This window comes from Xyrauchen texanus, chromosome 28 (assembly GCF_025860055.1).
Source record: "Xyrauchen texanus isolate HMW12.3.18 chromosome 28, RBS_HiC_50CHRs, whole genome shotgun sequence".
NCBI classification, from domain to species: Eukaryota; Metazoa; Chordata; class Actinopteri; order Cypriniformes; family Catostomidae; genus Xyrauchen; species Xyrauchen texanus.
The window spans coordinates 22,152,194-22,171,784 of record NC_068303.1 but is presented as its reverse complement, the minus strand read 5'-3'; the positions used below and the strand labels follow the sequence as shown (position 1 = coordinate 22,171,784).

Here is a 19,591-nt window from a genome sequence, read left to right as displayed (position 1 = left end):
TTTCAAAACTATTGACAGGTTGTGTATATTCAAAAAGTAATATGCTAAAGTACTGTGTCTTAGGTATTCATATTTTTCAACAGTAATTTTATATATTCTGCTTTTAGTGTATGAGTAAAAAATATCAATTTAGATATCAACATTCCCTTTGCAAATAGAATTCAATAGAATAAGAACATGGAGGACTATAACACATGGTATGGCCCCCACAGAGCCTATATCTTGACATCATTGAGTCAGTCTGGGATTACATGAAGGGACAGAAGCAGTTGAGACAGCCTAAATAGATAGAAGATCTGTGGCAAGTTCTCCAAGAAACTTGGAACATCCTATCTGCCAAAAAGCAAGAAAAACTGATTCGAGGTGTACCTATGAGAATTGGTGCTGTTTTGAAGGCAAAGGTTGTCACACCAAATATTGAATTAAATTGCATGACGTTAATTGATAAATGAAAACAATTTATTCTATCTCTATATTTTTTTCTGAAGACATCCTCACCATGCAAAAGTTTACTCAAGAGCCTAAAACTTTTGCACAGTTCTGTGTATATATATATATATATATATATATATATATACATTATATACATAACATAACAGTTAGTTCTGGTCTTAAATTCCTATGTTGAAGTCTCTCCATTTCCTATGGTGGATACAATTTTACCCGGAACAACTCATCGATTCCAGTCCATTTGTGAGGAGTGTGTTTTGTGTGTTCAGATGGCAAATGTAGGACAAGTAAACAAATCTTGGAACACTCAGATGAAGGATACCATTTTTCTTAAAGAAACCAAATGAAAATGACACATGAGTGTTAATTCTGAATATACCGTATATGTATAAATGAATATCAACTTTTTATGAAAGCAGTTATTAAGATCAGCATTATAAAGATCTGAATGGATGTTAAAGACTTTATTAAGAGAGTCAAATCAACACAGCTTGAAAATAACTGAAAAAGTGTTTTAATTCATGGTGAAATGGTCTTCAGACTCCAGCAGCAACAGCTTTAATCTTCGGGAAACACACAAACATCACTGATTACACTCTGAAACAATGACATGCATTAACTGTATTACAGTAACTTCAAGATTTCCTGATTTGTGGTTTAATGAAAATAACACAGATGTAAGCAGCTACTACTCTATATCAATACAAATGCCACCAACTTCAATAAGAGTATACCATGCACCTGCAGATGCATTGATTTTATAGTGCAGAGCCTCAGGATGGTCCAACTTGTGGGGCAGATCAAATGTCCTGATTTTACACAGTTCTCAAGTGTCTTTCCAAGCCAGAATCCCCACATTGATCTAGGCGACTGGATACGAGAATCACACATCTATTGTTATAGAAAGAGACATGTAATAAGTGTATATAGTCAGTGTATAAATAAGATGACAGATGTTGTGTGGATTGTGTGAGGTGTTAATCTGTACCAGACGAGGAGCTGCTCTCACTAGAGCTGTTCCTGTGTCATCATCTACTCTTTCAGGGATGATTTGAAGAGTCCGGGAGGCTGGCATGAAATGAGAGAAAGAACATTCAGATACAATGAAAACACATAAAAAGCATTTATGTTTGTACAATACCAAAATGACCACAGTTGTGGACGTGTGGAGACTCTCATCTGGGACAGGAAACATTGTATTAGGTGTATTAGGACCTGCTATGAGAAGGTATGGGTAATAGAAACATATTTAAACTACTGCAGAGATCAGAGGTGTTACTCACATTGAGGGAGAGCAGTCTGTGCAGTCTGGCAGAGCTGAAGGAGTTCTCTCTTTGGGTTGTCCACTCCCTCCAGAATCATTGTCATCTGATTAGTGAAGAGAATGAATATGCTTTAGTTAGAATATGAATATTTTTAAATAAACTAATTGTAAAGAGATTATATATATATATTTCATTCTACTTTTTCAAATCTTATTCATTTGACTAACATGTTTGGTAAATGAGAATGGCACATTGGGCACTGACCCTATAGTCTGGAGTCACCAGTGACACCAACATACGTGGGAGCAGTGCTGAGCTCACAATGTCAAACAGGCTTTCGGAAATGAGTGGATGGAGACTCTCACCTGTGGTAGAGACAGAGATATTGTATGTAAGGACTTCCTAAGTCAATAGTCAACAGTTACAGAACCAAGTAATGATGGATGCAATGACAATGAGAATATGAAATGCTGAAATCTATTAGCCTTTCCTCTGTTGAAGTATCATTACAGAATCTATCTAAGTGAAAGAAAGTTGAGAAAGGTCAGTGAGTGGGCCAACTCACAGTGAGGGAGGACACCCGCTGCAGCCTGTCGAGAGACGGGATGGAGCTGCATGAGCTGGTTGGCAGGGGAGACATCGACATGGACCTTAAAAAGACATAGAATTAAGTTAAACTAGTTGCATCTCTTTGCAGACAATAAAACCTTTACATGCTGTGCTGAACATTTTAATACTAGTGGCCCCTGAAATATAACGAAGCCCAAAAAAATAAAGGAAATCACTAACAACCTCTACAATGTTCAGTAATTATAATTTGTTGTAATGCATTTTAAAACATGTGTGTAACAGGGCGGAGGGCAGGGCCGGGTCGTGATTATACACACCCGGTCCCTTTTCAGGCTAATTAAGCCTCCGAGATGGATAAAGGCCGATTGCGGACGGTGGTGCAATGAGAGAGAGATCGTTTACGGACATGTCCGTCATGTGTGTGTGTGTGTGTGTGTGTGTGTGTGTGTGTGTGTTTGTGTCTTTTGTTTAAGTTTCTCATTAAACTATTATTTATATCGTCAAGCCGGTTCTCGCCTCCTCCTTTCCCTTAAATCACTTTACAATGTGTCATTGTGTCATATCTAACCCATGGAAAATTGTCCATAAACTGGCCAAAGGGCACAGCAGGCTGGCAGGAGGGCAAAACAGGGACTCGTGACGTATCGCTTCTGTCCTGGAGCTGAGAGAGTCCTCTTATTGTGTTGCCAGCACCCTCCGAATTCACCATCATCTGAGAGGTAAAGAGTGTTAATATTCTTAACATTCTGTTCAATGTGCATTTTCTTTTAGACACAAATAATGTGGATATGACATACATTATTCTTCTTTTCCAAATGGGTTCTTTACATAGGAGACCAACATATGGTTTATGGTTTTAAATATGTACAGTATATCTATACTGTATATATGTACAGTACTGTGCAAAAGTTTTGGCACTTGTGAAAAATGTTACAGAGTGAGGATGTCTTAAAAATAATGCCATAAATAGTTTTCATTTATTAATTAGCATCACACAAAGTCCAGTAAACATAAAAAAGCTAAATCAACATTTGGTGTTACCACCTTTGCCTTCAAAAAATCTAAATAACACCCCACAATATTTAATATTTCAGAGATGCTTTGACCCAGTTCTCTGGCATAACAATTTGGACCTTGTCAAAGTCGCTCTGGTCTTCATTCCTGCCCATTTCTTCTGCATTCAACACGTTGACTACACAAACTGATTGTTGGCTTACCATCTAATCTACAGTACCTAGACCTTGACATGTGGCCATGTTAGGAGATGATCAATGTTATTCGCTTCACCAGTGAGTGGTCATAATGTTTTAGTTCATTGGTGTATACACTGCCTGGCCAAATAAAGTTGCCATTTGGATTTAAATAATCAGATACTTAAGAGCCTTTGACTGGATCATTATTGCAGTGATTAATATGTTTCAGCTGGCAACAATTATTTTAACCATAACTGATGCAGTGTGCAGCTTCTCATTTCTTAAACATCCATGTCAGAAGATGTATCCCGTGGTCATGGAAAAGATGGTACTGTGTTTCAGAAGGGGCAAATTATAAGCATGCATCAAGCAAAGAAAACAACTAAGGAGATTGCGGAAATCACTGAAATTGGGTTAAGAACTGTCCAACGCTTAGACTGGAAGAAATGTGGTCGAATAAAATCTTGAATGACTGCGAACGATCACTAAAACACTCGGTGAAGTCACTTCGTGAAAAATGACAGCTATGTTTAATAGTGAAAGTAAGAGCATTTCCACACGCACAATGTGATGAGAATTTACAGGATTGGGACAAAACATCTGTGTGGCCACAAGAAAGCCTCATGTTAGGCTAATTGGAAAAAATAACTTACATTTTGCTAGGGAGCATTAAGATTGGACTGTGGAGCAATGGAAAAAGGTCATGTGGTCTGATGAGTCCAGATTTATCCTATTCCAAAGCGATGGGTGCATCACAGTAAGAAGGGAAGCACATGAAGCGATGCAGCTGTCATGCATAGTGCCCAATGTACAAGCCTCTGGAGGCAGTGTTATGATCTGGGGTTGCTTCAATTGGTCAGGTCTAGGCTCAGCAACATTATGCGGCCATAAAATGAAGTCAGCTGAATACCTGAATGTACTGAATGAACAGGTTATCCCATCAATAGATTTTCTCTTCCCTGACAGCATGGGCAAATTCCAGGACAACAATGTCAAGATTAATCTGGCTCAAATTATGAGAGTGGTTCAGGGAGTATGAGGAATCATTTTCACACATGAATTGGCCACCACAGAGTCCTGACCTTAACCCCATTGAAAGTCTTTGGGATGTGCTGGAAAAGTCTTTACGAAGCGGTTCGACTCTCCTGTCATCAATATAAGATCTTGGCCAAAAATGTATGCAACTGTGGATGGAAATAAATGTTGTGACTTTGCATAAGGTCATTGAAACACAATGTGTGCCGTAATCTAAGCTAAAGGCGGTCCAACAAAATATTAGTTGTATTACATTCGAGTATGCAACTTTTTGTGGCCTGGCAGTACATATATACTCACTGACCACTTTATTGGCTACACCTGTACACCTACCTATTCATGCAAACAGTTTTGATAATTTATTTTTTATATAAATATATTTTTATTGAGAAAAAAAAGGCATACTTCCTGTCACAATGACACAATACAATTCACATCTTTGTTATATACAAATACACACATATATACACATCCCCCAAAAAGTACAAATAAACTGACCCCACACCCCTCTCAACATGGCTAATTCACATATATTTCTGGTTGTTTATATATTATAAAATTCAAAAAATTCAAATGGGTAGTACCTGTAACTCCAAAAAATAATAAATGAAAGGTTGCCATTTGTGAAGAAACTTGTCAGTACATCCCCTCATCGTATACTTTATTTTCTCGAGTTTAAAAAAACATTGTGTCCCTACGCCACTGGGAGATGGATGATATTTAGCAGACTTCCAATGCAACAGTAAGTTACGTTTTGCTATTAAGAATGTGAAAGTTATAATATCCTTTTGTATGGTACGTAATGGAAGTGAGGCATCAGGGATCCCGAATATAGCAATCAGTGGACAATGTTTTAAATCTACTCTGAGAATAGAGGACATAATAATAAAGAAACCAGTCCAAAAAAACATACAGATTAGGGCAAAGGAAAAACATATGATTAAGATGACAGGGAGAGCCATGACTCTTATCACATTTGTCTTCCACTTCTGGATATATTACAGAAAATCTCGAATGGACCCTATGCAAAACTTTGAATTGGATGAGTCCGGGACGAGCACAAGAGGTGGTAGAATGTATCCTATCAATAGCACGTTCCCAAACTCTTCACTTATTTGTACTCCCCATGCATTACCCATGCATTCTTAATTTTGGTACTCGACTGACTGCTTAAAGCCAGAATAAAGTAATATATCTTTGAAATCATTCCTCTCTGATGAGGATTATATGAGAGCAAGCTCTCCCAAGACTGTTCTGAAGGTGCAGATGGGAAATTAGGGAAACATCTAGAAACAAAATTTCGAATTTGGAAATAGTGAAACAGATGTGTTGCAGGCAGGTCATAAGTATGACAGGTTGGCAAAACTTTCAAAGACACCATCTACATACAAATGTTTTAATTGTTTAATGCCCTTGTCATACCACACTGAAAATGATGAGTCCAAACTTGATGGAGGAAATAAGTGGTTAATGCTTAAAGGACCCAAAGTGGATGCATCTATAAATTTAAAACGCTGTCTAAATTGATACCAGATCTTAAGCGTGTTAAGGACAACTTGATTATTAGTATATATAGAAAGTTTAGTAGGTATAGAAGAATAAAGTAAAGAAGATATAGAGGATTCCCTCTAAGATGATAATTCCAATTTACACCAAGAAGATCCAGGAGACTCAACCCAGTAACAAAGTTTATGGATGTGCGCAGCCCAGTAAAAAGATTGAAAATTTGGTAATGCAAGTCCCCCACTAAGTCTACATCTCTGCAATAAGGTTTTACGAACCCTTGGTTATTAAAAAAATATTTTATCCAATGAATCAAAGAATTGTTTTGGCAGAAAAAGAGGAATTGACTGAAATAAGAAAAGAAATTTCGGTAATATAATCATTTTGACAACATTGATCCTACCAATTAGAGAAAGGGGAAGGCTACCCCAACTTTGAATATTGGATTTAACCTTTGAGATAAGGGGAGTGAAATTAGCCGATGCAAGACCAGACAAAGAACGTGAAACGTTGATACCTAGGTATTTAAACCCTGACTGGCTATACTGGAAAGGTAGAACTGAATGTTGGAGATGAAGTGCTGCAGTACTGACAGGTAAACATTCACTTTTCTCCAAATTTAATTTATAATCCGAAATGGAACTGAAGATCTCTAGAACACCCAAAAGAGCAGGCATAGAAGCAATAGGATCGGTTACATACAGTAACAAATCATCTGCATATAGCGACAATTTGTATTCAACACCATATCGGACTATTCCTTTAAATAAATGGGAAGATCTTAATACAATAGACAGTTGGCTCGATAGCAACCGCAAAAAGCAAAGGCAACAGCCTTTTTCCAACAGCCTTGGCAACATCCATGTCTGAAAGCAAAATAATCAGAAAGAGTATCGTTAGTTTGAACACTGGCTTTAGACGATGAATAAAGGAGGCGAATCCAAGAAATAAATGTATCCCCAAATCCGAATTTCCTCAAAACTGCAAACAAGTACTCCCACTCAACCCAGTCAAATGCTTTTTCAGCATCTAAAGAAATTACAATCTCAGGAAGTTCAGCCGAATGCTTTGAATAAATGATATTAAAAAGTGTACGGGTATTAAAAAACAACTGATGTCCCTTTATAAAACCACTCTGGTCTTCAAATATAATGTAAGGGAGCACGTTCTCTAAACGAGATGCAATTACTTTTGCCAACACTTTTGCATCTGCATTAAGAAGAGAAAGTGGTCTATATGAACCACAGGAAGTCGGATCTTTATCCTCCTTAAGAAGGAGGTCTATAGTGGCTTGTGCAAGAGTTGATGGCAAAGAACCACATTCAAAGGATTCATTGAACACAGATAAAAGCAATGGTGCCAATTTTCCAATAAACGTTTTAAAAGATTTAACTGGAAACCCGTCTGGACCAGGGGCTTTATTAGATTGCATGGTTTTAATTTAATTAAAAATGTCTTAAAGAGAGCGGGGAGTCCAATTGTTCGACAGTATTAGAATCAATAACAGGGTTATAAATGATCTGAAGAAATTCCTCTAATTTAGTATTGACTGTATGAAATTCAGATTTATAAAGTGAAGAGTAAAATTATTTAAAAGTAGCATTAATTTCCATGGGACAGTTTTCATTTTTAAACTTTATTTTACATTTGACTTTTTTGTGATTCAGAGAAAATTGGCATGATATCCCTAAAATTCACCATCATTGTGTTTAAAAACTTGGTGAGGTAATGCTATGTCGAGTTTTGAATGTACATTCACCGACCACTTTAATAGGAACACCTGTACATCTACATATTCATGCAATTATCTAATCAGTCAATCATGTGGCAGCAGTGCAATGCATAAAATCATGCAGATATGGGATATTTGTATTTGTTTATGAGTTTGATGACATGATCACTGACCCTGTTGTCCAGAGACTCTGGAAACATCAGCATATGTGCTGGCGGTGCTGAGCTCACAATATTTAACAGGGTGGCAGAAATGAGTGGGTTGGGACTATCACCTGTGGTAGTAAAGGCAATAATGATTCAATCATGATAGAACCAATTAATGATGGGGGTAATGACACTGGAAATATGAAATGCTGAAATATATTAGCCTTTCTTCTGTTGAAACATAATTTACAGGATTTGAGAGAAAGACAGAAGAGAATAGCCAGAGAGTGGAACTACTCACCCTGAGAGAGGAAACCCCATTCAGCATGTTGAGGACTGAGATGGAGTTGCATGAACTGGCTGGCGAGGGAGAAAGCAATATGGTTCTGGACCTGTGAAACACATTAAAATGTTTAATTTTTCAAATGTTTATTTCAGTAACTGCTGATCTCCTGGGATTTTCATGCACAACAGTCTCTATAATTTACTCAGATTGGTGCAAAAAACAAAAAACATCCAGTGAGCATCAGTTCTGTGGATGGAAATGCCTTGTTGATGAGAGAGGTCAACAGAGAATGGCCTGACTGGTTCAAACTGACAAAATCTATTTCAGTGGCTCCTTAAAATGTAAGCAAGCCAAAAAAACAAAAAAAAACAAACACAAAACAAAAAAAAAATCAACATGCAAGCATTTTAAGTAATAAATAATTGATTATGGACCTTGAATTTTTGAAAAATAATGCACACCCGGGGTGGTAATGTGGTCACGACGCGAAGCAGAGTAACGTTCGTCAACCAGTCATAATCAAGCATTCAACAGCCCCCTGGTATAATTTGTTTCAATGCATTTTGTACAGTACATGTTAATGTGGCATGTCTGACCTGTGTAATGTCCTTGAAGTGGCCAGAGGGCACAGCAGGCTGGCAGGGGTGCAGGACAGGGACTGGCAACTCATTGCTGCTGTCCTGGTTGCCAGGTTGGGCCTCCTGCTCTCGGCATTTGGACAGAACAACACGCAGTGCCCTACCACCAACCACAGAGCCATTCATCACTTCCACAGCTTTAGTGGCAGCTGCACGGGTGAAGAAGCTTACAAAGCCAAAACCTTTGCTTCGGCCACCCTCCCTCATCACCTGAACAGAGAAGAGTCAACATGTTTTGACTGAAGGATGTGACTTTTCTCTTCAAACACATCACTTTGAGAAATAACCATCATACCCGGGCATATAGAATGGTTCCAAATGGTGAGAACACACTATGCAGCTGGTCATCACTCAGCCTGTATGGCAGGCTAGAGATGTAAACACTAACCCCCTGTATTGAGATTCACAGGTCAAATTAGTCTACACATCCATATTTCAACACTGACTGAATAACTGATAACTGATAATAAAGGCTTTGAGATAGATACCAGGTGTTGGTTCTCATTGCGCCCTGCCTGACGCTCCTCAAAGGGTTTAAAGTGGCAGATGGACCTTTACAAAATAAAAAAAAAATTGTTTTATTTTGGCTCAACTCTAGATGCTTCAGTATGTCCATTTGAAGTTTGAGACATTTCATTCAGCATCAACAAAATATTCAGCAGAATTTTTCAAACAACAAATACGAAAAGAAACAGACAGGGTGCTTTAAAGGGATAGTTCACCCAAAAATGAAAACTGTCTCATTGTTTACCCTCATGCCATCCCAGATGTGTATGACTTTCTTTCTTCTGCTGAAAACAAACAAAGATTTCTTGAAGAATATCTTAGCTTTGTAGGTCCATACAATGCAGGTGAATGGTACCAAAATTTGAAGCTCCAAAAGGCATACTGTATAAAGGCAGCATAAAAGTAATCCATTAGACTACAGTGGTTTAATCCATGTCTTCTAAAGTGATATGATAAGTGTGGGTGAGAAACAGATCGATATTTAAGCCCTTTTTAATATCAATCTCCCCTTTCACTTTCATTTTCACATTCTTCTTGTTTGGATTTTGTCTATTTGCATTCTTCAAACAAATCGCAACCTACTGAGCAGGTAGGAGAATTTATTGTAAAACCCACACCCTCATTTATCCTATCACTTCTGAAGACATGGATTTAACCACGGGAGTCTTATGAATTACATTTATGCTGCCTTTATGTGCTTTTTGGAACTTTTGTTCACCATTCGCTTGCATTGTATGGACCTATAGAGATTTAATATTATTCTAAAAATCGTAATTTGTGTTAAACAGAAGACAGAAAGTCATACACATCTGAGATGGCATGAGGGTAAAAGATGAGAGAATTACAATTTTTGGGTGAACTATTCCTGTAAGTACAAATGTATATTATTAACAGCACAAGGATCTAAATATTGGATCTTTATACATTGATCACACTTACACTATTTGGTTATTCAGTAACATGCCATTCAACGTAAGTATGGCCCTCTCGGCAGCCTCATAGCTGCTGTAGTGTACGAAGCCATAACCTTTAGAGCCGTTCTCATCACTGATCACCTTTATGATCATAACATGAAATTCACACATACACATCAAACTGCTGTCATAAAGGTTGACAAATATTTGCCATGAATACAAATTGTGCCAAACTAAACTCAATACCTTGCAGGACAAGATGTTTCCAAATGCAGAGAACATGTCATACAAGGCAAAGTTATCAATGCTCCTGGCCAGCCCCTTAATATAAATGTTACCGATGCCACTCTTTCTCAAAAAGGAGTCCCGTTGAGACCACATGATCCTCATTGGCCTTCCCATCAGGTCTGCAAACATTAACTTGTCCATGGCATGAACAGCTGAAAAAAAAATGTTTATGGTGCACTGTAAAATAGTTTTGTCAGGTAACCTAAAAAATAGAGTATGGTGTGATATTTAAATCAAATGGTTTTATTTAAGTCAGCATTATTTAATATGACCAATAGTTAATTAATCAACAATTAGACATATCCACTTTTTACAGTAAGTGTGAAAAGGATTAAAGCAAATGCTATAACTAACACAATCAATATATGACAGGTTGTTTGCTCTCCTCTTTACACAACATTTGTAATATTTCAGGTTGCAACCAACCAATCAACAGGCTACACTATATCTTATTAAAATTCTAAAACAACATCTCTAAGTTCACTTACCATCAGCCTGGTGGACAAAATTAATAAAAGCGTATCCAAGGGAGCACAATGTCTCCCTGTCCCTGCACACTCGTATGGATTGGATGGGGCCGAACGGGATGAACCTCCACTGCAGAATAACTTCTGTAACCTCCGGATGAAGGTCACCGACGAAGAGAGATGCCATCTGAACGCCGGAGTTGATTCTTCTTCTGTATGTCCAACGATATATCGACGATAATTTGTAAAAAAAAAATATCTATTTTATGTCGCTTTCTTTCTTTTTTTATTCTTTTTTTTTTGTTTGTTTGTTTGCCAAGAAGTCACTCTTGAGATGTGTAGTGCAATCAGTCCGATGATGGAATGTGTTTTGATTTTGTTTTTAAATATAAACAGTTTAAATAATTACGTAACTCTTTCATAACATTTTGAAAGATCCCTCTCTTTTCATGTAGGACAATTAGAAAAATGTGCAAGAAATAAAAACAAATCGACAAATCAAACATTAACATGAATTAATATACAGATTATTGTTTTAAAGTTAGACGCATGCATACAGCATGCAGTTATTATTATTAGCATTATTATTTCCGAATATTATTAGGCCTACAATATTTCTTATGATCTGCATGCCCATGATGGGTATTGAACAGCAACTCTCTCCAGAGTGTGTATGGGTACGTCACATTAATAATAAATAACAAACAAACCTGTAATTGTGTTTAATAAATAAATAATAAAAACTCATTTATTATTATTATTATTATTATTATTATTATTATTATTAATTCATTAAAGTGTTTTTGTTTTACTGAAACAGATACATTTTAACCGATCGTTAATTAAAGGAATAGTTCACCCAAAAATTAATATTCCCTCATCATTTACTCTATGCCATCCCAGATGTGTATGACTTTCTTTCTTCTGCTGATATGAACACAAATGACATTTTTTAGAAGAAAGGACCCTTTTCACATATCCGGGTTGGTGAGCGGAAGTAGACGCTAGCAGGGTAAACTTGAGTGTCGATGAATGGGAATCCACAGCACATTTATATTTTGCTTTCACGTATGCTCCAACAGCAAAAGAAAAAATCCAACATACCATACCTCTTCTGCCATACATTCCCTTGCATCTGAATATAACAGATTGTATTTGTATATTGTACACACACACACACACACACACACACACACACACACACACACACACACACACACGTTGTGTTTCCATGTTTTATGGGGACTTTCCATAGACATAATGGTTTTTATACTGTACAAACTTTATATTCTATCCCCTAAACCTAACCCTACCCCTAAACCTAACCCTCACAGAAAACTTTCTGCATTTTTACATTTTCAAAAAACATAATTTAGTATGATTTATAAGCTGTTTTCCTCATGGGGACCGACAAAATGTCCCCACAAGGTCAAAAATTTCGGGTTTTACTATCCTTATGGGGACATTTGGTCCCCACAAAGTGATAAATACACGCTCACACACACACACACACACACACACACACACACACATCCAGGTAGAAATCCAAGTAGAAATCAAGTCAGCCATGATTACTGTGAGTGAAAGTGTCAAATAACAGGATGGTTACTGAGATTGTGTAGTATTCTCAGTGTATAATAAATCAGCTTTTATAACATTACTTATATTACTGGAGTCTACATTTTCATGTGAGTGCTCATGATTTCCTACATATATTGCACATTTACAATTCACGAGTGCACCTTTAAAGTGGAGATTGATAGTGAAAAATTACTTAAATATTGATCTTTTAGAGCTGAGAGGTTCTTCTAAAAATCTTTATTTGTGTTCAGCAGCTGAAGAAAAAGTCATAAACATCTGGCATGGCATGAAGGATGAGAGAATTTTGGGTGAACTATCATTTTAATGTACAATCAAATAGCTTTAAGGAAAAAATATATATATGTATTTGTAGATCACAATTGCTGTGCACCAGAAAAAAACAATATTTAATTGTATAATTTGTTCTTGCCCTTTTGTAAGCTTTTTAGTAAAGGCAATGAAAGCGGATATAGTGGCTCCATGACCGTGTACCAACCGGCGACGGTTGCTAGGGGGAAATTTTGCACCAAACATTGACAGTCAAAAATTAGTTGTGACTGACACTTGAAAAGTGTTGTTCGTGCCCTATCACCCCATAGAAAATGTATGAGAGGTCCAATCACCTCGCTTCTCTCAGTCAGCTTGTCCCGCCTGCCCGCTTGAGACCGCCCAGTCGGAAATATTCATGTGAGCTTCATTGATGCTGCCAGTGCTTGTTGCCTATTCAAAAATACAAGGTAAGAACTGATTATTTTTCTCTGTCTGTTTGACCTATTATATATGGAAGTGCTCTGCTTTTAAGTTGCTCTCATTGTCATTTTGTTGCGTGTTAAAGCGAATCCTAATTTCTCTTCGCAGTTTGCATCTAATGATAGTGTTTATCATTAGTTTGGCTAGCGACTAGCTGTTTGTTCACGGCCCGTGATAATAAAGCAACAGTGTTTATGTTATGATATTTTTGTAGCTGTCTTTTGTCAATCCTTATAACATATCTTGTTTGTAAGCGCAGTAATAACTACTGTAGATGGGGCACAGCACAGCGTCTAAAGTCTCTCCAGATTTCCAGTGCCTCTCTGCTTAATATTTTTGTTCTATTATTTGAATGGAGTGGAAAGCTTGGAAGTTTCTAACATGATTGGTCTGCTTGGTGCTTCCATCTCAAAGGTTAGATCCATCTCATTCTGTCTGATACTTTCCTTTTTCTCTTTTTTGGACCCCTCCCTCACCCACTTTCAAGGGTGGTGAGTGAGTAATTCTTCATGACATGTAATATTTAATTTATTAACCTAGTTACAATGTGTGGACCTCTTTTGCTTTTTGTTTGGGTTAGTTTTCCACCCTCCAAAGCTGAATCCCATAGGTTGTTTAAAATTGTATGTCTGTCTTTGCTGTATCTAGGCCAGATTGCTGTTGTAGTGATTCCCAGCATGCAACTTGATTCTGCATGGAAATAAAATGAACCTTTCACTCATCAGGAGGTGCTCTGCTTGAGTTGTTTTAATAATTTCTGCTGACACCATGAATGAATGAATGATGGTATTTTGAAGCCCCCCAGATGCAGCTGAATGTGATATAGAAACATAAGAGACGTACGTCTCTCCTTTGCTCCAGTGTTATCAGACCAAGAAGCTATCATTAATATAGTTTTTTGCTTGATTTGTTTCGTATGATTTTACATTTGAATGCTCCTTTTGAATGTATTACTTCACTGATGCTTTCATTTTTTTGTGTTTTGTTCTCAGCATGAGAAGTCTTCTGCACAGACATGGATAAATATGAGAGGTTGAAGAAAATTGGGGAGGGATCCTTTGGAAAAGCCATCCTTGTCAAGTCAAGGGCAGATGGACGACAATATGTTATTAAGGAGATTGGCATTTCCAGGGTGAGCCAATGACCTCCTACTTTTAAACATCACATGACTGTGTGATATGATAATAGGCTAGGGCTGGGTATTGATACTCATTTCCAGATCCGATTCACAAGCTCTTGATTAGATTCATATGGGTACATTTCTGTTACAATGTCCATTTTGCTTACATATAACATACATTCTCTCTCAGCTGATGCTCTTAATTATAAAGGCACCTTCTAGGTACAAATTCAAATATATACATTTTACAAATGACATTTTATCATTAGTTTTTCATCAAATTAGTCACATTTTAGCTTTTGATATTTTTTAAAATTCAGTCTATTCCATCCATAAATGTCTTGAAATTGCATATATTATGTTGCATGTATATTTTTGTAACATTTGTATTCTTTACTGAACTTGAATAATTTGTACTATTAACAATTATTTATATTGATATGAAGAACAATGTGCTTAATCTGTAAATAGTCTCTTTAAGACTAACGGCATCAGGCAAGAAAACAAATATTTTCTAGAAGTGTTTGTAAAAACAGAAAGGGTATTAAAAGAGACATTATTCAATGACATATGGATCAGTGGATCTCATCTTTGGACACAAAACGAGTTAAACCAAACTTTTAAAGTTCTAAACTCTAAATACGCAGTGAAAGGACCTCTGTTCTAATAACTTCTCCACTATACTACTCTATCTCTGGTGAGTGAAATCTGAACATTTACTATCTAGTGGTTAATCATAGTTATAAGCATAGCATGAGATTTGGTTGCACATGTGAGTGATTTATTTGCGTTATAGAGGGCTGCCACATAAACTGAAAGGGATTTTTAAATCTTGTGATTTAAGAATCTATATCGAGATCGTTCAAACAAAGATCGTGATGCACCGGAAAAAAATCTATATTTTTACCCTGTCATAAAATAGGCAAATACAAAGATTTGTAGAACTGGATAGACATTCAAAATATGATCTACGTTTTACATATGCTGTTCTTTTTGTCATCAGATGTCCAACAAAGAAAGACAAGAGTCACGTAAAGAAGTGGCAGTTCTGGCCAACATGAGCCATCCTAACATTGTCCAGTACAAGGAATCCTTTGAAGGTAAACACTTCTCATTTGAGATATGCATAAGTGATATAAAAATGTGACACTTCACTTCACAGCTCTGGCATGACAAATGCATGTTTAAGAGTGATCAATGTTTAGTTGACAAATCTTGATTAATCTGAGAACATTAGTTCTGGCACAAACTAGACTCCTTGTCTGTTGCTAAAGGGAGGTCTAATTGACAGCCAGATTACATTTGCATGATCTGGCGGAGGTCCAGGCTCTTGAATTAAATTGTGGTGAGGACGTCATTGAGCTAATGACAGTTTCTGTTCATAAATTCATGCAGTGTTTCTGACATCCAAATTGCTGGGTAGATAGTGACAAGAACTTGGGTATGCAGTTAAGTGCAAACGGTTTCACCCCCTTTTGTCTCATAAGTATACATCCATTTCAGAATTTATATAAATATTTAGAATACTTCCCTTCAGAAGCTACATTACAGATATTTGCATACATGTCTCACAAGACAAAATAAGAACAATCTACACAAATCATGCTGTTCAAAAGTTTACTTACACTTGGTACTTAATATAGTGTGTTGCCTTCTTGAGGATCAGTGTATGTTTGCACCTTTTATAATCATTGTGTCGGAGTCCCTCAATTGCCTCAATATGCATTTGTGGCATAATATTGATTACCACAAAAATTTATTTTGAAAAAGCAATAATATGGACAGCGAGGCAGTTACAATGTGTGTGAATGGGGCTCATCCATAATACACACTGTTTAGTATAGCCACAAGCTGTAAACAATATGTGTTAACATAATTTTAAATAAATTCACTTACTAACCTTTTCTGTGTAAAGTGACAGCCAATTTTACACCTTCGTTGCATGATGATGACAAACTCTAAAATGTCTGTAAAAATGATGATTTAAACCTCTTTATAGCTCAAATATTACATGAGTTTTAACAGAAAAAATTATGTAATTGCTTATATAAAATTATAAGCTTCACATTTCTGCCCTCCAAAAATTGGCCGCCAAATAAAAAGAAAAGGACAGGTATGTCTAAATACATTTTTGTGGTAATCAACATTATGCCACAAATGCCGTCGATTGAGCTTAACTTGTATTGAACCCGGAATATTCCTTTAAGAACAGTGGGCAGCTTCACTACTCGGGACAAAGCAGGGACTCATGCGCAACTTTCACAAAAGACACAAGCAGTCATTGATCATCGAGGAAGCAACACACAACATTAAGAACCAAGGGGATTTAAAATTTTGAATAGGATCGTTTGGGTACATTTAATTATTATTTATCTAAATATCGTTTTTGTCAAATAGCTTCATCAGGACAGTACTAAACAAAAACCAAATGCACATTTTATGATCCCCTTTTATGATCTTGCACATTCTGTAAGGGGCATGCAAACTTGTGCTCTCAACTGTATACAGTATGTTAATGAAATTAACCATAGAGGAGTACTAGCCATTGTTGTTGGGATGGTCAATCAGACAGCAATGTCTTGATAACGTAACCGTGTTTAAATGTTTTGTGGAAATCAGCTTATGAATGTTTTCTGATTTTCTTTGCATTTTAAACTGGGAAAGGATACAGTACTTAAAAAAAAACAAAATGCACACTTAAGGTTTAAATGTCAAAGAGCCACTTTAGCTGTGAACTGAACCATTGACTGTTAATTTGTCATTAAAGAGCAGTCATTTTTTTTCTCTCTTTCTGCAGAGAGTGGTTGTTTGTACATAGTAATGGACTACTGTGAGGGAGGAGACCTGTTCAAGAAGATCAATAATCAGAAAGGATCTCTTTTCCATGAAGAACAGGTGAGAGGATCAATGTAAAGATCTCAAGTGAAGTTCAGCAAGAAACACTGGAAATATATAAATAATAAGGAAATATGGTATATAAAGATCTAAATGTAAAGTAGTTAGTGTGCGGGCACGGCACAACTGTTACTGAATTTTGCTTACTATTATGATGGTAAGAATTCTTGGTGATTTCAATATCTAAAATGTTGTTGACTGAGGAATTGATTCCCTGTCTGTTGTTTTCTGGAAGATTCTCAACTGGCTTGTGCAGATCTGCCTAGCTCTTAAACACGTACATGATCGCAAAATCCTACACAGGGACATCAAATCACAGGTACTGTTCTTTCTCTTACAAACCTGTATTGGAATGATGCCAAATGCACAGTATCCTTAGATTCTGTTATACGTCTAATGCATGGTTTCTGCTTTTGTTTCTATCAAGAATATTTTTCTGACCAAAGATGGTACCGTACAACTGGGGGACTTTGGAATAGCAAGGGTTTTGAACAGGCAAGGCGCTGTAATAGTCACTCACCATTTCAAATTGATTTAACAAAAAAGTGCAGTCATGGACAGTGTGGTTATTTGTACAGCACTGTGGATTTGGCAAGGACCTGTATCGGCACACCCTACTACTTGTCACCAGAGATATGTGAAAATAAACCGTACAACAACAAGAGGTAAAGTACGTTCTCTGTACTGTATGTGTTTTATGAATGCATGTTGCGTCTTGGATTTGTAGCAGTACAGTAGATGCAGTCATGCAGAACACTGTTACAGTTTGCAGAATCATCAGAGAGGTGAAGCTAGTTTATACAGGTGTCTTGTAGTGTGTCTGATCCAAGCAGCTACTGAACATATTGATCCCCTTAGATTTCTTTATTCCTGCACTGTATGTAACTTTATCAGTCTAAGTATTTTTAGCCACTATTGATGATTTGGCTGTATTAGTTACATGTGTTATAAATGTGAATTATGAGCTCAGTTTTTATGCATTTTAGATGAGTTTGTTTGAAGTTTAAGGTTGTTTGATGGTATTCTAGGTGGATTTATTTGTTTTATGTTGGACTGTGTGTTTGTATGTGTGGATGTTTGCGTTATGCACATGTGCTCTACTCCACAATTGACCCATTTGTCCCACAATTTATTTTTTTGCCTTCTCTTTCGATTTCTTTCTCCCTCATTCTGTCGTGTCTCACCCTAGTGACATCTGGGCCCTGGGATGTGTCCTATATGAAATGTGCACGCTTAAGCATGCTGTAAGTATCTCAGGCTCTCAATAATGTTTGTGCATAAGTGTGCTTTTTTATGTGAATGATGAAACAGAACCAGCAATTTCATGTCTTTGTAATCTCTCACTCTATGTAGGACTCCTCTTTCTCTTCCCCTCCCTCTCTTCCTTTCCTTCTTTCATTATTTACACCATAAATATTCTGAGGAGACTAATATTTTACAGTCTGACAGTCGAGGGCTGAGTGAAATTTCACCGGCTTTAAAGTAGAGATGATCAGCAATGTGGAGACACTTTCTAGCTGCAAAGAAATAAAACCTGCTGTTGATTCTTTTGCAAGTCATCTTTCTACACTCCAAAAATAAAAATGAATGAATTTATTTAAATTGTGGGAAGCTTTTCTATGTAAGCAATTTTAGCGCCAAAATTTTGAATTTATTTGTTATAGTCTTTAGAAATTAAATTTTGTTATGTCTACTAGATGCAATAAAAGTAAAAGGACTAAGATTCGAACTCGGGTTGCCACTCAACTCACCATACCACATGCACTGCCTATATTATGTTTATGAATTCACACTACTTTAACATGGCATTAAAATGTTACTACATTTTATTACAACATAATACCATTGCACATTTTAACACATGCTTTACCATACATTTTTAACAAAGCCAAACTTTGACTATTGACAATATTTTTTTTCTTTCTGGCATACAACAAGAAATAAAGAATTAACCATATTTCAATTTAGAAGAGAACCATATAAAAAAACTACATGGACGTATGATGTTCAACTACACAAAAAACACTTGCATTAATGTCTATTCCAATGTCTGTCCTGATCTGCATTTCCGTACATCCGGTTATGGCCACCGAAAATTATTCATGTAGTTAACATAACAAAGCAACTAGATTAAGGAAACGAACATTTTACAAATGTAAATTAATTGCACGCAATAAAATTACATTTTCATTTAAAGTTCTGTTATATAAGACTTGAGTGAATATGCTCTTTGTTAGATGAGATGATCATG

The 19,591-nt window shown here is 36.5% G+C and overlaps 2 protein-coding genes across 2 annotated transcripts in view; one reads left to right on the top strand and one right to left on the bottom strand.

The window, feature by feature from the left end:
- Positions 1-986: 986 nt before the first annotated feature.
- Positions 987-11,181, bottom strand: LOC127622493 (polyadenylate-binding protein 1-like). The gene is made up of 15 exons (XM_052096591.1): positions 11,016-11,181; positions 10,486-10,679; positions 10,265-10,380; positions 9,307-9,370; positions 9,114-9,209; positions 8,777-9,028; positions 8,196-8,286; positions 7,922-8,022; positions 2,854-2,997; positions 2,281-2,365; positions 1,980-2,080; positions 1,734-1,818; positions 1,439-1,518; positions 1,192-1,341; positions 987-1,013 (listed from the first exon to the last, which is right to left on the bottom strand). The coding sequence occupies exons 1-15, from the start codon at positions 11,179-11,181 to the stop codon at positions 987-989; spliced, it is 1,752 nt and encodes a 583-aa protein (XP_051952551.1).
- A 3,086-nt stretch (positions 11,182-14,267) lies between these two features.
- LOC127622106 (serine/threonine-protein kinase Nek1-like) overlaps positions 14,268-19,591 on the top strand; it is a 35,494-nt gene continuing 30,170 nt past the window's right edge. Inside the window, exons 1-7 of the mRNA XM_052096039.1 lie at positions 14,268-14,457; positions 15,449-15,545; positions 17,243-17,340; positions 17,576-17,659; positions 17,768-17,835; positions 17,919-18,005; positions 18,530-18,584. Coding sequence (XP_051951999.1) covers positions 14,341-14,457; positions 15,449-15,545; positions 17,243-17,340; positions 17,576-17,659; positions 17,768-17,835; positions 17,919-18,005; positions 18,530-18,584 — 606 coding nt within the window. The 5' untranslated portion in view covers positions 14,268-14,340. The remainder of the gene's footprint in view (positions 14,458-15,448; positions 15,546-17,242; positions 17,341-17,575; positions 17,660-17,767; positions 17,836-17,918; positions 18,006-18,529; positions 18,585-19,591) is intronic.